Consider the following 16,908-nt stretch of genomic DNA (forward strand, 5'->3'; position numbering starts at 1 on the left):
CCTTTAGAGAGATAGAAGAGGTGCAGGCAGGAATCCCATTATTTGTTAATAGGATTTGTGCATGTATCTCCTACAGACCACTTAGGAAATTTACTCCCAAAATATCTCTGTGGCAGTTTCAATTAGAGTCAGCATTTCATTTCAGCAGATGGACTGCAAACTGGTGGCTACTCAAACTCTAATGAGTAATACTTGATAATTCTCCTCTCTAAAACTATGATTATGCTTTCTTTTTTTTTTAAATTTTGTTTTAATGGGAAGAATGAATATTGTCTGTAAGCCAACACATAATTTGATTTTCTGCTGAGCCTCTCTGTGAAAGCAAACCCCACCCATGTGCCTGTATACAAGCCCAATGGGTAAATTAGCAGGTATTTTTGCATATCTGTCACACATTTCTACCATGCTGCTTATTCAGAAAGATGCCAAAGAACTAGAAATACATCTGCCTTCCCCTGAAATGCAGCCATCTCTGGGGTAGAATGTGGCTACAAATATTAACATGGGAACATGGACACTAAATCCTATGTGAAAATTATGCAGGAAGTACAGAACACACGTCACGTAGCCTCAGGCTACCCAGAAATTAGCTAAAAGTGTACTTTGCTTCTTTTTAATGAATGCATTTGAAATTATTGTCTGGTGTGTGTATGGTACTCCAGTAAGGAATTTCTCACTTGGTATCGAATCCCACTGTACAGTCTCCTACAAATTAATAGTGATGGTGAGTTATCTGATTTCAATAAGAAGCAGTACTGATTCATAGGCAGGATGCACAAAACCAGAACACAGTATTTTTCTCATGGTAAATGTCCTTTCTTTAAATAGCATTTACAAACTACGTAGACAGAGGTCTGGCTGGCTCATGGTGTCTTCGGTTTCGCTTTTTCTTCATCTCCTGCACATGCTTCCATTTGGCACCACCTTTGTTCCGCTGCCGCCGTTTCTCCCGGTGCCACATCTGTTCACAGTACTCATCCAGGCTAAAGCTGGGGCTGCTGACGAGCTGGATGTAGTCCTTGTACCTCAGCCGGGACTCCGTCAGCAAATCCCTCACCCGGCCCTCCTCATCCTCAGTTTTTTGAGTGCTTTCCATTTGCCCATTCTCAATTACATTTAAATTCAGCTTCACGATGGTGTGAATGAAATTGTGTTCCTGGGCTTTGCAAAAGTAGGCTCCTGCATCCCTTTTTTGCAAGCTGCGGATCAGCAGGCCATGCTCTGTTTTGATGATTCTTTCATCACCCTTTAGCTGTAGGGTTAGACAAAAAAGAATGATATACATGAGATTCATCAGCAAAACCAGAACATTTGTCAGTGCTATGTTAAAGCGGACGAAAGGCTCAGCTGGCACCCGGCATGTCCCACCCCTTGAATGCCAGAACATGCTGGGGCATGTGCAGCTCAGATGGATACCAGGAGATCCTTTCAGTGTCTGAGTTCTGTCCCTAACTTTAGCATCTGTAACAGTGATATTTCAGGAGTAAAACATACATGCCGTGCAGCCAAAAGGACAGACATGAACACTTATCACACCACAATGCAGTAAGTTAGGCTACATTCTGTAAGGAAGAGTAGCTATTTAGTGCTACAAATACCATTTATTTTTTAGCTGCTCTTCTTGAAGTATCTGTAATGCAGAAATACACCAGGATACATAACAGGAGCACTGAGGCCCTATTACACTGAAAATAAATACTACTACTGATTTTTTAAAAGGAAATGCTGTGATTCTTATCTTTTCCAAGTGGATTTTATAAAATGAAGTTGACTCTGACTTTGACTCATTAAGAAGTGATTAAAAGCACCCAGTGAAGTTAGATGAATACAACAGACTACAATTATTTTATTGCTAAGATATGTGAAGAAATTGGAGAAAAGAAAAAGAAAAAAAAAAAGAAGCCAAAAAAAGAACGAGATTGCAAGTGAGGGCTGAAGTCTGTCAGTGTGAAAGTGTGGCTTCACTTATAAACAGAAATATGTCAAAAAATACAGCAGGTTCTCACATGTTAAAAATAAGGTGTACCTCAGAGTACTAATAATACTGTGAGGTGATATGAATATATAGATAGTAATATGAAAATGATTTCCAAAATAATCTAAGTCAAAAATAAATAAAAAAACCCACATATTCCCCCCCTCTAAGAAAAACAACAAAAAAAAAATAGGAAGGGGTACTGGGTACATAAATACTTTTGCAGCTGGGCAACATAGAATGTAAGTGATTTGCCAAAGACCATACAAAGATTAGTAGCAGAGGTGGAAGTAAAAAGCAGAGCCCTAACTCTCAGTGTCCAACACCAGCATTTCCTTTGAAAATGATCCTGGTCTAGGCCACAGCTGCCACCTCCCAGGCACGCTATGTTCTGCTGCCACGCAGAGGCTGCAGCACACAATGGCACGGAAGAACCTGGAGTGCTGCTTAGCACTCAGCCTGCAGCCAAACCAGGGCCTTAAACACACCCTCAATGCTGGCATTGTTATAATGTAAAGAAACTTCAGCAGAAGGCTGAGTAGTGGGCTTAAAAAAGGGGAGGAGAGGCGGGGGGGACAGAGAGAACCAACACAGAATCTGGAAAATTTCCCAGAGTGCACATCTGACCCTCCAGCAAACTTCAGAGGAGGAAGATCAGGGAGGCATAAAGATGACTAAATTAGATTTATTCACAGTGGGTAAGCTACACACTGTTTCTTTATGTAAAAAATCTGCACACAATTCCCTCCTCTACTTCATGGGAAAAAATTTATACATACATATGATTCTCCATCTGTTATGATTCTAACTCACTAGTACTTTATCATAATAGCTTCTCTTGAAGCAAAGAGATGGATGACATGACTTCCCAGGACTTTTTGCTTTATAATTTTCTAATTTTCTATGATAATGACTTTGAAAGAGTCAAATAATTTAAGAGGCCATTTAGAGATCACCAGAAAAAGCAAAATGCATACACATATACATATATATATACACACATAGAGAGAGACTTTGCGCTCCCACTGTATCACCTGTGAAATTCTTCAGTAATACACAAACTATATCGGTATGTATTTAAGCAGGCACATAGGTAGATGAATAGATAGGTGTGTGTATGGATGGATATAGGCCTGTGTACTACCACTGATAGGACTGCAGCAGAGACAAGAACTCAGCTGCTAAAAAAGCCTGGTCAGAACGTGGCTCTAGCTGCCTAGTTCTGTGGCCAAGTATTTTTCGATTCATGCCACCAGCTGATGTTGTTAAGTCAGCCCTGAGCTTTAGTTTCCTTGTTAGTAAAGTTTATATATGCATGCCTATTTGGCACCAGTAGGGTGAAATCATACTAATTTCATGAAATTTCTGGAAAATCAATTGTCCTGACAACAGGTGCTACATGAATACAAGCTACTTTTGATTCACTGCACTGAGTTTAAACCCAAGAAATCACAGTCAAGCCACCAGCACATATGCAGAAGACAACAGGTACACAGACTAGGAAAGACACCTTTCCACCTCCAGAACCTACATCTTAGGGCAGCAGTCCTTAATTTTACCAGCTAGTGACACTTCATTCCAAGTAAATATACCTTTCTTACAGTAAGGAGTGTAAAATGTGTAAATGAATGCACAAATGAGTAGCTGTAGGCTGAAATATGCCTACGACAGGTGTTTCTTTGTCATGCTGTACTCCAGAGAGGAGTAGGAACAGGGGCCAGATGGAAGTGCTTGGAGGCTTGGTTGTTGCAGTATGACAAGCAAGCCCCTCTTTCTTCCTCCCAAAGTTCATGTCAACATGAAGGCCCAAGTTTGAGAAATTTCGGGAAAAGGATAAGAAGAAGCAGCTAGTTTCCAGACATTTGGGTTTCATAAGATACTGTGGAAAGACCAAGTTCCCACATTGTCTGAGTGAAAACAGGACAGATCTCTTTGAGCTCCAGGCTTGATGCAATTGCAGCAGTAGCATCTGCCTATCGGTGGCTCTGCCAGTATTGTAGTCTAGAGGGTCTTAACAGCTGTGCACCTCCTACACTTGGAAGACCTCCAGCTGGCTGTTTCAGCTGGCTGGGTGCCAGTCACAAGAGACCTCAGTGGTGCTTTGCCTATTTCCAGTGAAAGGAAGGCAGAATAATGGGAGATCTAGACTTGAAAAGATCACTGGACCCCCAAATCCAGCACCGCGCTACTCATAACTATTTACCATTTTTGTAGCACCCATCCCTTTTTAGTCATAAATGTGCTAACTGAGTTTCCCTCCTATCTACCACAAAGAAAGCTAATAGGCTCTAAATCAGTTGTGTCCCTTAATCCCAGCCCATCACGACTCCTATTTTTAATGAAGCAATGTTCTTACAGAATGTCCTGTGTTAACCTTGGATATTGATTTACAGTGACTGTCACCTCCTCCTTCTCCGTGCCTTCATTGTTCATTCCTTTCTTATCCTCTGGCAGGATGAAATTATGGCTCCGATTTCACACGTATTGAGCAACACTTCATTACTGTTTTCCTCCCTCACTTTTCTTTTTGGTATCCTGTTTATGTTGTTTTACCCATAGGTTCAGAACTCTTCCTGTCTTTGCTCTCTACTTTTTCCCCCACAGGGCTCTGGAGTTTCATAAACACCTGGCATTTCATTACTTGGTAGTAGATCTTTAACCTTTCACTTGAATGCTTAACATGCTGTTTGGTTCCTGACCTATAGATGTAAAACATATTTTACTAAATTTTGAGGAGAGTGAAAAGACTAGTTAGATAAAAGATAAATTTATTTTGGTCAGCTGTGGATTCATTGTTTCCCCCTCCTGTGTCATAATCAATAACTCTCGTAAAATATTTGTAAATAACATCTAGCAATTCAGAAGCATAAAGGCTTTAATTCATAAAAGCTTGCTGACATGTGCCTAAATTTGAGCATACAATAAAAATTAAACATGAGAGACATATTTTGTTCAATAGGGAACAAATTATAAACCACAAAAATGAAGCAATTGATTCCTTAACTTTCTTTACTTAGTGGAGTGGGAACAGATTTCTGACAGTATTTTATCAGCAATTTGCACTTTCCATCCTTCATGATAAGCACATTAGTTTGCCTAAAATTACACTATCTGAATTATGGCACATGCCATAGGTACTGGCAATATTTGAAAAAGGGAAAAGATCTCCAAGCAAATCAAAGACTTGATTTTCACAGTCTGAATTTAACAATGGAGAAAAAATAGTCATTGCCAATAATAATGGCAAATCTTTAAACAATCAGTAAGTTGGAAAACAACCAAGGATTGGAAAGTGCTGTGGCACCAGGTTAGGTCAATGCCTTTTGTCCTTTGCTAATGATGTGTTTAGATAGCTCCCTCTTTACAAATAATTCACATGTCAACTCTTTCACAGTTAAAACACTGCACCTGTCTGGGAGAAGAAAGTGGCTTCAAAGCCTGCCTTCCCTCATTAATCACCATGTGAAAAAATGTTGGAGGTAAAGCTGTACTAATCATGGGTTAGCTGCAACCCCTGAACAAACTGAGAGGAGGAGAAAGGAAAATGAGGAACATTTGCTGAGAATTCACATTTGTCTTTGTTCTTCTATTGTTTTCTTCTTCATTCTCATCATTTGACTGGAAATAAAGGTCACTGGAATTTTTTTCTATTATTATTTCATATGACTTTGTTTCTCCTGTACTGGGAAAATCATCATCTAACTCAAATACAGCTGTAGAGTTAATTTCTCTTTTATTTTTTTCTTTATTCTTTAATTTTTTTATTTAAAAAACCCATATTTTTTTTATTTACCAAGAAGCCACATGAAAAATGAAAAATGTGTTGCTGGTACAATGCCATGTATGGAGACAGATGATTTCTATTTTCAAGGTGAAGCTAACTTCTTATTCTGAGACTAAAGTTTAAACTCCTACTGCCTGCTCCCCCTTTCCCCCCCCCAAGCCCTTCCCCCAGTATATCCAAATCAAAGCAGAAATGTCACTTGCTGTATCTCATTTCAGAGTTACCTTTTTTTTTTTTTCCTCAGAAAACATTGTAAAATATGAATCTTAAGAACCTCAAGATACCTCAAAAAAAGTTAATGAGTCATAAAAGAGTGAGAGCTGTAAGTAGCCCCTAGGCTGCAGAATGAATGTCTTCTCATTTTTGTCCTTTTTTATCTCACTGACCTAAGGAATCAAATACTGGTATACACTTCTCTAACAGAAGGTACTGCTGGAAACACTGACCTTGGTGTATGTCTTCTTTATTCAGCTCTCAGCCAACTCTTAGATTTTAGTGCTAGCACTAAGTCTGTGACCTTTTTTCACAAGATGCTACTGACAAGATGTTTGTAACAAATAAAGCCACCGTTGTGACACAAAAATCTCCAGATACAAAAATACATGGAAACTTCTCTCTTAGATAGACTGAAAAATGGCTTCCCAGTCTGGCTACAATGTGGAATAGAAAAAACACCTTTTTGCTCCAACAAGGGACCTAGGTCACACTCTTGCACCTCCCAAGACGTCCTGTCCAAGAATGGGCCATCCTCTTGTATCTACCAAACCATCAGATGGTTACTAAGCTGGATCCACCAGAAAAACACAGCCCAGACTGCAGGACAGGAACATATAAAAGGTGAGAAGCCCTGAAGAGGGAACTGTCCTCCTGCTTTTCAGGGATTTATTTTCATCTCCAGATATGAATAGAGTAGGAAGAAGAGAGAGTTAAAAGTGACCTGCTCTTATTCTGTCACTTCAGGCCATATGGTTTGTTCTATCTCCTGCAAAAGGAAGTGCCAGCTTGGCAGACCTGCAGCCACAGGAGATGCTGGGTGAAGGGCAGCCTAAAGCAGGGGGGGCTAATGCTTTTCAGAGCCATGGGGAACCAAAACTAATGACTTTGTAGGGAGCCATGAATTCTTTTTTTTACAGTCCTGACACCAATTACACACATAAAACACAGGAATTTTTCTGAGATATAGATAACTGTTTTAAGCTTCAGAAAGCTTCAGAAGTTTAAGATATTATGAACAGATGACATCCCCACTTTTTATGAGCTCTGGCCACCGAAACGCCTTCCCTCCTCCCTGTGACTAACACACAGCACAGGAACGAACGTGATCAATTGTGTGAGCAACGTGAAACACAAAAGCACTAGATATTTGACTCCTGACCTTAAAACAGCCTCAGACTACAGGGAAATGTACTCCCACTGGCAGCAAAATGACCTGGTGACAGCTCCTGTACCACAGGAGATCCTGTCCCTCCCCACAGGTTGCTCTGCCTGGAAGTCGCATTCTGAACCATGACCCTAAGGGTGAAATGTCAGGGACATCCTGCTGGGCCAAACGCTTCCCATCTAGTCTGGATTTTGCCCTTTTCCTTCCCTCAGGAAGCTGCAGTGCATGTCCAGGAGACTGCATAACCACCTATTTGTAAAGCCAGGTTTAAAGACTTTCTGAGACATTACAGTTGCAGCCCTGGAACTAAAAGTCCTTAACTTAAGTTCCAGGTGCACGGAGTCATTTGCAAAGCATGGTATCATCATCACAATAAGTTACACCACTAAGACTCACCCTAAAACAATGTACAGTGTTATTTGAGAAATCTGCTGCAGGAAGGGAGAGAGAGAGCAGAAAATGTAATTGTAATGGGAAAAGTTATGGTAAGGTATTGTCTGAGTAAAGATCAAGCTACACATCAAATATGACCACAGTGCTTTTGTCACATATGGTATTTTTGTCAAATTGAAGTACTTTGAAAAGAGACAGTTACTCTGATGATCTTTGGATTTTCTAGGAAGGCTTCCAATTAGTCTGTAATACGAATTAATTCATTATTCACTGATAAGTAAAATTAGAAAACCTAAAAATCTCAATTTCTAGATCCTCAAATTACCAAGGGATTAACATTTTAACCTGCAAATACCCTTCTTCTATCTAATATGAGGAGTGATTGTTCAGCATCTCGGCAGACCCAGTCATTTAGTTGGGCAGCCATGTATGAATTTAGGAATAGAGCAATATAGGTAGAGAGGCCCCCCTTTCAGCCTCCCTCCTACAGCCCTGGAACTAACCCGGGTCAAAATACAAGAAATTCTCTTATTATAAAAATGTTCTGGTAGGAATTGAACTAAACAAATAGCTACAAACTGTCTTTAAGTGATCTAATCCTGTAACCATGAATGCATGCATATGCATTTATATAGGCTGTTACCTTCAAAGCCTGCAAGAAAATATATACAAATAAACTAACAAAGCCACCCAAAGGTGTTGCAAAATATATGCTCCAACTTCTCTTTTATCAAAGTTAGATCAAAGAAGCATTGCTTTGGCTTCAGGGACAATGTGTGGTAAAAAACTATTTGCCTGCTGCTAGCATTCATAATGTAGAAAATCTGCCTGCAGATTTCTCCTTAAAATTTCTTCTAAATTTGCCTCAAAGGTCAATCTAGCCTTTTACCAAAGCTTTATATTTCTCATACAAACAGATGTCAGACTGTTTACACAGAGCAAACCCAGAAAACACTGGTGTGGGAGGCTGCTAATGTGCAAAGATGTGTGCTGTGTGCTTGTTGGAGCTTCAAATGCCACCAATTGTATGCACACATTCCTTTACTCTCTCTCAATGTGCACATCCTTGGCATGTTGGGCAGTCCTGCAGTATTGGACATCACCATATCTGTGTAACTGGCATTTGGCCTAGAACAAGTAGCATGGGCCAGGTCACTGTCACAATGAACCATTTGGCAATATAAAGCATGGCAAAAAATGATAGCTTTAACTTCAGTTTAGTCTGCCATAACTTAGTTCAGAAGTTGGTTTGACCTACAGTTTGCTCTGCAATTAAATAGGGAAGATAGATTGAGTTTGGCTTCCTGACCTTCAGAGAGCTAACTGAAGCTGTGATTTATGAAAAAAATCAACTGATTTTTTTTTTCCCCCAGATTGACAAAGATAAAATTCAAAAGCAGCCCTTCAAAACAGGCTTCCAAATCTCAAATGTGACTTGTTACAATACAGAAATATTTCATTCTTCACTGGCTGCTTTAAGCAAAGTTTGTACTTCTTTTTGAGAAGCCCAGGAACATGCTGTAGTTGTAATACAGTATTTTAAAAAATTATTTGAGTCTCCTCAAAACTTAACTTCCAGTTCAGAAAAAACAAACAAAAAAAAAGAAATAAAAAACCAAACCAAAGAAAAATCTCTTACCTATCTGCCTAAACTTACTTTGAAATGAGTCTTAAACACATGGTTAGGATTAAACAAGTACTTTACTTGTTTCTGTGAACAAATATGTAAGTGCATTTGCAAACTGTTGCCTTATGCAAGTAGAGTCTCCTGTACAGGACAGTTAAAGGTAAATCAATTAAAGCAGAAACAATGAATGCCCACAGATCTTTAAAGGCTGCTACACTTCTAGCTGGGCTTTTCACTTCAGCCACCTGTAGCTGTGAGCATACTTGGCCAGCTGACCAGAAAAATCACATTTTTTAATAAGGTTGGAGGTTAGAGGTGGGATTTCAAACCAGTAATCTTTCTTTTGATGTTGAGTTCATGTTGTAGGGAGCACTGTGTCTACCAGTTCATGGAGATTTTATTCTCAGTAGAGGAAAGAATCTTTGCCAATCCAAAACACGAGTAAGGGGAGTAAATTAAAAGAACTGTAGTAGCATAGTCAATCTACAGCCTTGCAAGTTTTTTTGTCTTATCTGATGGAAAATCAGAAGTGCCTTGTATCCCCTTACTTTGGCTTTCTGGGCCAAGACTTAACACTGATTAGAACTTTGGAACTACTGTCATGAGTCACATCTCACCCTGAGATGATGCTTTCATAGGCACCTACCCTGCTTTGCATCTTCCCAGCCTTTAGAAAGAACCATCACACTTTTTGCATTCACATTGTCTCAAGAGGATGAAATATCATTGAGAATGGACGACTGGTTGGGTGTTTGATAGGTCCTGTCATTTAAACTATTTTTTGTCTCAGCTGAATGCTTAACAAAAAAAGCATATCTAACACCTGGGACCAGCTCATTTCAAAGGACAGTTCTTTTTCCTTCTCCTTCCCCGTTGCCATGGTTGCCATCACAGCAGGACTTGGCCTCAGACACAAAATCACTCATGTAAGAGAAAGGCTATGAAAACTCCTGAGGTTTGAAATTCACTCAGACCCAGTCCAAATCAGTCCCAGCACACTGACCTTTTGGCAATGTCAGAGGGCTCCTTTGTTAGTACCTCAGAAAGGACTCAGCAGAAAATTGTGCAGGGGGTCTGTGGGGACCTGGAAGCTTCTCCAGGTCTTTACCACCAGTGAGGACACCAAACCTGCCTCCTGCAGGAATTAAAGGTCATCACAAGCCTCGCTGCTTTCTACTCCAGATGCAAGGTGCAATTCTTTAACCTGACATCCCTGCATCAGCACAGAGTGCCATTTAAGAAAAATTCTCAGATGTCACTAACAAGAAAAAAAGCAAGTAAAAAGCTCTTTACTGCACAGACCATTCTGACCGAGGATAGATGGAGAGAAGCAGCAAGCCACACATGCGCTTCTTAGCTACGCTGTTTAATATGATAAGGGAATGTAATCAGACACTAAACCAGAGATTTTATTAAAACAAAGGTTGAACATACTTTCACCTACAGAAGTGGTTGTTGTGTTGATTACTATATAAAAAGGCTTTCTTTTCAGTACTTTGATTTTTTTACCACTATCGGGAACTTAATTTCTCTTTTCTTCTTTACCTTTAATAGAATGAGCACGAAAGTCAAAATAAATATCTAAATCGGTTTATGACACAGTGCAAATGGCTTCTCTCTTCCCCACTGCATGCCCCAAATGGTAATACCAGAATGCTATGTGATACCTAAGGTGAGGCAGGGAAAAGTAAAACATCAACTAATCCCAATAACTCCTGCCTTTCAATGCATCTGAATTCTCCACAGAGGAAACTTGCCTTGATGACTATAACTTACCTCTTCTCGATGTTCTTCTCCAGAGCGCTGAATATACCACCTAATAGAAGCTTGCTGGGACTTAGGAATACATTCCAGAAAAGTTGAATTAAATTCAATGCCAAAAATCACCTTTTCATCAGCAGTTTCATGACTAATGCCTGGAAAGCAAACATGGTACAGGAGATTAACCCTGACCTGGTTTTTAAAGCAATGGGAAAATAGCCTGATTCAGAACAGATGCTATAAGAGTGAGTGAATTATAAAAAAGCAAAAGGAAACTTAACTTTTAGCTTAAACTATAACTATGAGGATTTAGAGGCGGCTGCTAACCTTCCTCAGTGCAACTGGTTTTTAAAGAGGCCAATAAAATCTATATCACGAGCTTGCTCCATTTTAAAGTTGAGGCTTTCACCTTTGAGGAATTTAAAATCTGACCTGTATTTTTCCTTTAAGTAATGCAACTATTAAATGGAGCTAAAACTGCTAAAGGTAGACTGTACGGTCTGGTTTGTTCATCCCAAACAGTTTAAAGGAGTCACAGACCTAAAGCAACCTTGTTTAACTTCCTTCAGTATGATTTGAAATGTCCTGTAGTACATTTCAGACCAAACACTGTAGGAGCCATGAGCAAATCTGGGTTCCTTTCTTGGCCTTCTGTAAACCTGAGCAAATAATTTCTAGTCTCTGCAACTCCATCTTCCTCTCCTGTCTGTTTTATCTGTGACTTACCTGCCTTACCATCAGACTAAAGCTGTTTTTAATGCCCTACAAGGAACAGAAGGGAAGGTGAAAGAAGCGTTATCTCCTAAATCAAAAGCTAGCTCAACAATGAAATGAATACAATTTTGGATTGTTTTTTCAACATAGTAAGTACCTATATGAGATCTATAGAAATTCAAGCTCTCCGCATTAAATGCTTTTCTTTTATTTCACTGTGCCACTGAGATTTCAGTAGAGCCAAACAACTTCATGCAGCCAAGGAAGTCTCTGGGAGTGAATCTCACACAGTGGAGCACTGAATTTAAATAGGTTTTGGGGCCATAATGTTATTAATTATCGCAAATGGCATAAATAAGCCAAGAGCCTGGAGCGGGGCAGGTCAGCTTCATGGCTTTATGGCACGCAAGGGCCATCCCCAGCTGGATAAAATTTCTATTGGTGGTGCTCCATCAGGGCAAAGGATTAATACCAATTTCTGTGTTAAGTCATTTTACATTTGTCCAGTAAAGACAACTCTTCCAGTGTCTATTCTTCCAGTAAAATGTGACATGGTCAGCCTTTCTGCTAAGCTTTGCACAGCCTCTGATACCACTATTTGGAGAGCCACGGTAAGCAGCAGTGGGGAAATCGTGGCCCTTGAGAATGAATAGTAGTTTTGTCATTGACTTTAATGGAAATGAGATTTTAGCCTGACTTTTTAACTATGCCTGCAAGCACACATGTACATTCAGAGCCCTCTATACAGTGCAACAGACTTAAGTCTTTGATCCTGTGGCAAGCAGCTCTGATTTCTGCAGTGACTCACGCTGGGAGCTGGGGCAGGCATCCAGCACCACAGCAGCACGAAAAGGACCAGAGATCAATGGAAAGTGGTGGCTCGTCCTGAATCCAACGCTCAGCTCAGTGATACAATCAATACTGTTTTGACTGAACTGCTCACTTTAATAAGTGGCTAGAAGAGCCCCAGACAAACCCAAGCTTGGTTTTGAATGCTTTTCATTTATTTTACGCTGCCGCAGAGATTGCTGCTCAACCGCAGGATTTCATACTGACAGTGCTCGCTGTAAGAGAAGTGATGAGGTTGCCAAAGGAGCAAGCCAGACCCTTTGGCATCTGAAAAGAGGGTGTGGGAAAGGAAAGGGGGAGCCAAAAGGGAGAGGGGGGTAGGCTTTTGTTAATAGCAAGAGTATTTAAGTAGCTGTGGAGAGGGGAAGGGTCTGGTTTGGCAGCTGGGCTTTGAGACTTGTGTCAAATCTATGCAGCAGAAGGGAAGAAGATGTGTGTTCCCCATTTGCCCCTGTGGGTTTCCTCATGGGATTATCTCCTCTGTTTCTGACTGAACAAAGGCCCTGGTAGCTACTTGAAGGGATGTGTGTGATGTTTTTACATCACAGGCACATCTTCTTCCCCTAGGTGAGTGCTAGGGTGTGTCAGGGGTGTGAGGGTGCTGTCCCATGCTGGTTGACCCTGACCAGCCCCAGCTCTCTAAACTTAACTGCTGGAGTAGTAATGTAGATGAAGTGTGGGACAGGCAACTGCACACCTAATGGTGTTATTCTGTTGGACTCAGAAGGTTTCCACAGACAGAGACCCTTGCAGCAAACTGTTGTCAAAGTGACTGAAAAGCAAGAAGGTGCAAAATACTCACTGTCTTCCACATCCCAGCATTGTGCAACGGGGTCTCCATATTTGATATCTTGCCTTCTGGCTCGCCTATGAGAAGAGCATGCAAACTTGTAACACTTCAAATGTAATTGCAGGAATTCAACAACAAAATACAGAAGAGCTCAGCAGATGTGGACTTGCATTGCTCCCACCCTATTGCTGACAATTACAGTCTTAACTAAAACCAGCCTCACCCTCAAAGCAGCATGTGGCCTAGAGAGATTTGTACAACTGACATCAAGAGAAGGGCCTGTGATCTGGGAAAACCACTGGGAGGGGAATGAGAAAAAAGCAAGAGAAAATAAGTCTGCCTAGAATAAAGAGTGTGCAATTTGTTGACAGAAAAGCATCTAAACCTTCTTTAGGAGCACAGGATATGTGTGTTCTGGTGGGTCAGTCTGTCTTAGAGATACTTAAAAACATCCCTAATATTGTATGCTACAGAAAAATATCTGAGGTGCAACAGGTAGCATTCAAAAATTAGCTCAACATCAGTCTGAAGTAACATTGACTAGTAAAGCAATCATTAAAATAAGAGAAAAGCATATTTAATTTGGTAAGAAACAACTGATAAATCTGATTATTTTTCATCTTTATGGATAGAAAAAACATTTGAGATTATCTCCTCCCTTCCACAACCAACTTGCCTACTAATCTTTGGGTTTGTTACTTCAGCTCATTCTGATTAGTGTATTTTTAGTGTAAGAGCATTAAAATAATTTTTTTTTTAATAAGCAAACTCTTCCTCTGTGGATGTTTGCATTTATTTCCCAAGAGCTAAAAAAAAGAAAGCTGTATTTTAATCTTTTAGTAGAAGAATTAGATATCCAAGGAGGAACTGTTTCCTTCCAGGAACACTGTTTCACAGCAACACAGAAGATAACAGAATTGGGACCTCCTATGTGGAAAACACCTACAATGTCTCAGCAGGACAGCAGACTCCTGAGGCTGAGCTGTCCACTGTGGTAAAAGCTGCAGGCATGCTGGAAGCACAGGCTGCTATACAAAGAAAAAAAAAAAAACTCAAGTAACTGATCTACTGGAGGATTCCCATAGTCAGTTACCCACCTCTTGTTTTTGAGACACAGACTTTTGCCCTTCCCACCAAACTGCACATCTGTTAAAATGCATGGACCATCAATCTCTGTGTCCCAGCCCACCTCAGGCTTCAGCAAGCCTCATGTGTCACTAACTTTGCAGTGAGCCTGAACAGTTGCTCTTCTCCTTTCATTTACGCTTCTCTGAATTTAGTTTGCTTTAGCTTTGAGGGAAAACACATAAAGTTCCTTGACACCATGACACGACAGTCTACAAGTCATTAACTTCAATGGTTTGTCTAATTGCTTGGTTCCAGCCTTAGAGCCACTGAGGCAGAAGTCTCATACCAGAGCCTGAGCTCAGCCTGCAAACTCCAACCCTCGCTGCAAGAATTACTGTCAGGAAGGCTTTGTCCAAAGGGGAATGAAGAGGCTGTGAAAGACCCTGGCTCAACCAGTGAGCTAAGAGTTCTGGCTAAATCAACTGACAACTCCAAGAGACACATCCAGCAACTTTGGAGCTGTACTCCTAGAACCTACAGATGCTCTCCCTCCATGCAGATTCATGCTGCTCTCCTGGCTGGTGAAAGTTCAGATGAAGTTTCTTTCACTGTGGAAAAACTTTTCTCAATGTGGTCAAATCACAGTACTTAAATCTCTGTCTCCCTCTTGGCTAGACCACAAGTACCATTGAGTCAAGTTATCTGGGTTAGTTAAATCAGACAGAATAAGCTTGCTCATTTAGATGGGGGAATCAAATGCATTTTATTACTGTCTGCTCTGAGATACTTTCTTCCTTTCTCCTTTTTTTCTCCACTCTCAAAATATGATGGTACCCTATGCAAAAGGCAGGAGATTGATGCTCTTGCATCTCAGGCAATGTCAGCTACAACCCGGACCTCCATCTGAGCATCTTGTGCCTTAAGGCACCCAGTACAAAAAAAGGAAAATGATGGATTTATGATGTTAGCTGTTGTAACTGAGTTACTGTCACACAAGGATATTTTGTCTTCTCAGCTCTTTCAGAAGAAATGTGAAATATGGCCAGAGTATGATCACATTTTAAGGCAAAAGATATGCTAAGTAAAAAGGAGATGTGTTCTGATTGGGAACCCCTAAAATTCTTGCAAGCAGCAAGACATTTTATAGCATGTTGGTTTTTTTTGTTTCTTACCTTTTAGAAGTAGGAGCATATCTGGAACATGAGTTTCCATCCCAGGCACAGTAGGGGTCTCTGGCAAGGCAGCAGTCTGCACAAGCCTTCCCATACGTGTGACATCTGTGCAGAGAGAGCTGAACCAATCCATCCCTGGAACCAATGTACAATTGTTGCTGCAAATCAGGCAAAGCGAATGAATTAGGAGCGTTCTTCAAGTAGCCCATTTAAAAAATTCCCTTCTTCAGTGCCACACTTGCAGACTTACAACCTTGACCCAGATTTTACAAAACGAAGGAAAATTCCTCCTTTAGCAAAAAATGTTTCTCAGGGTGCAATGTGAACTGGCCAGTCCCCATCAAGACCTGACAACAGGGCAGAGAGGAAAGGGAACTGAAGTCCTGGAAAGACACTAGCACTCAATTCCCTTACACCCTTATATTTGTGCTGTGATAAAAAATCAGAAGCAAACCATGGAAAGAATGGTTTAATAGCACATTCAAACCCAAGTGGCTGGATAGCTGTGACAGTAAGAATCCAGGAACTAGGGATGACCCTGTGGGACTAAAACTCCATCTTCTGCTTCTGATCCTTAGGTAGCATGGGGATAATATTACTCCCCTCTTCCCAACATGAGAGTGGATTGCCTGTTGAGACAAGGGTGGTCCAAGAGTTTGCTGTTGAGCTGGAGCTGAGCTGGCTCATGCAAACCTTCCAGCTGGCCTGCCACCTTTTTTTAGGGGAGATGGAACCCAGCTGTGCTGTGCGTGCCTGAACAGCAGAATACCTCCTCCCATGTGAGGGAGACGTGTTGTGCTGGGGCTGCTCTGGCCACTTCTGTGAGGCAGGCAGGGATGGCTCTTGTGTCACGCTGCCTCCTGAACGTGCATGTAGCCATCACAGAGCTTGGAGATGCCATAAAATTGTTTCCTATCAGGAGATTCCCAACTGGGACTGGCCCCTGCAACTGCCAGTACTGGACCACCCAAATCTAAATGGCAATTTTAGAGAAGGGGGAGTGGTTTTCAATCTGTGCACAGATTTAGAGCAATGAGGCCCTGATCTCTCTTGACTCCTAATAAAAAACCCAACAATAATAGTAATAATAATTTATTACTAGATTGTAAAGAGACAAGCATTTCTAGTGTCCGGAAAATCAGTGTGCATTCATTCAAAAATCCCCCCAAATCCGTATGACTAAAAATTTGCTTCCATTAATAATTACCAGCTTGGGCATACAAATTACTGTTCATAAGCAAATGCAAATTAGGCAGGCAAACAAGTTGAAACATATTTCCTTCTTTCCAGATACATTTTAAGAGTCATCTCTGAAAAGCCTGGCCAGTAAGCAAGAGGCATCGCCTGAAAACATCAAGCTCAGTGTTCCGTGTACCATATATCCTGCAATAATT

The 16,908-nt window shown here is 40.8% G+C and overlaps 1 protein-coding gene across 2 annotated transcripts in view; it reads right to left on the bottom strand.

The window, feature by feature from the left end:
* Positions 1-226: 226 nt before the first annotated feature.
* Positions 227-16,908, bottom strand: part of SEMA3D (semaphorin 3D) — a 138,422-nt gene continuing 121,740 nt past the window's right edge. The window contains exons 15-18 of one of the 2 annotated variants that reach the window (XM_071734054.1): positions 15,515-15,672; positions 13,287-13,351; positions 10,937-11,076; positions 227-1,252 (exon numbers count right to left, since the gene is read on the bottom strand). In XM_071734054.1, coding sequence (XP_071590155.1) covers positions 839-1,252; positions 10,937-11,076; positions 13,287-13,351; positions 15,515-15,672 — 777 coding nt within the window. In that variant the 3' untranslated portion in view covers positions 227-838. Of the gene's footprint in view, positions 1,253-10,181; positions 10,296-10,936; positions 11,077-13,286; positions 13,352-15,514; positions 15,673-16,908 lie in introns of those variants that run through there. The other variant, XM_071734055.1, reaches the window with a different exon arrangement.

This window comes from Heliangelus exortis, chromosome 1, assembly GCF_036169615.1.
Source record: "Heliangelus exortis chromosome 1, bHelExo1.hap1, whole genome shotgun sequence".
NCBI lineage: Eukaryota > Metazoa > Chordata > Aves > Apodiformes > Trochilidae > Heliangelus > Heliangelus exortis.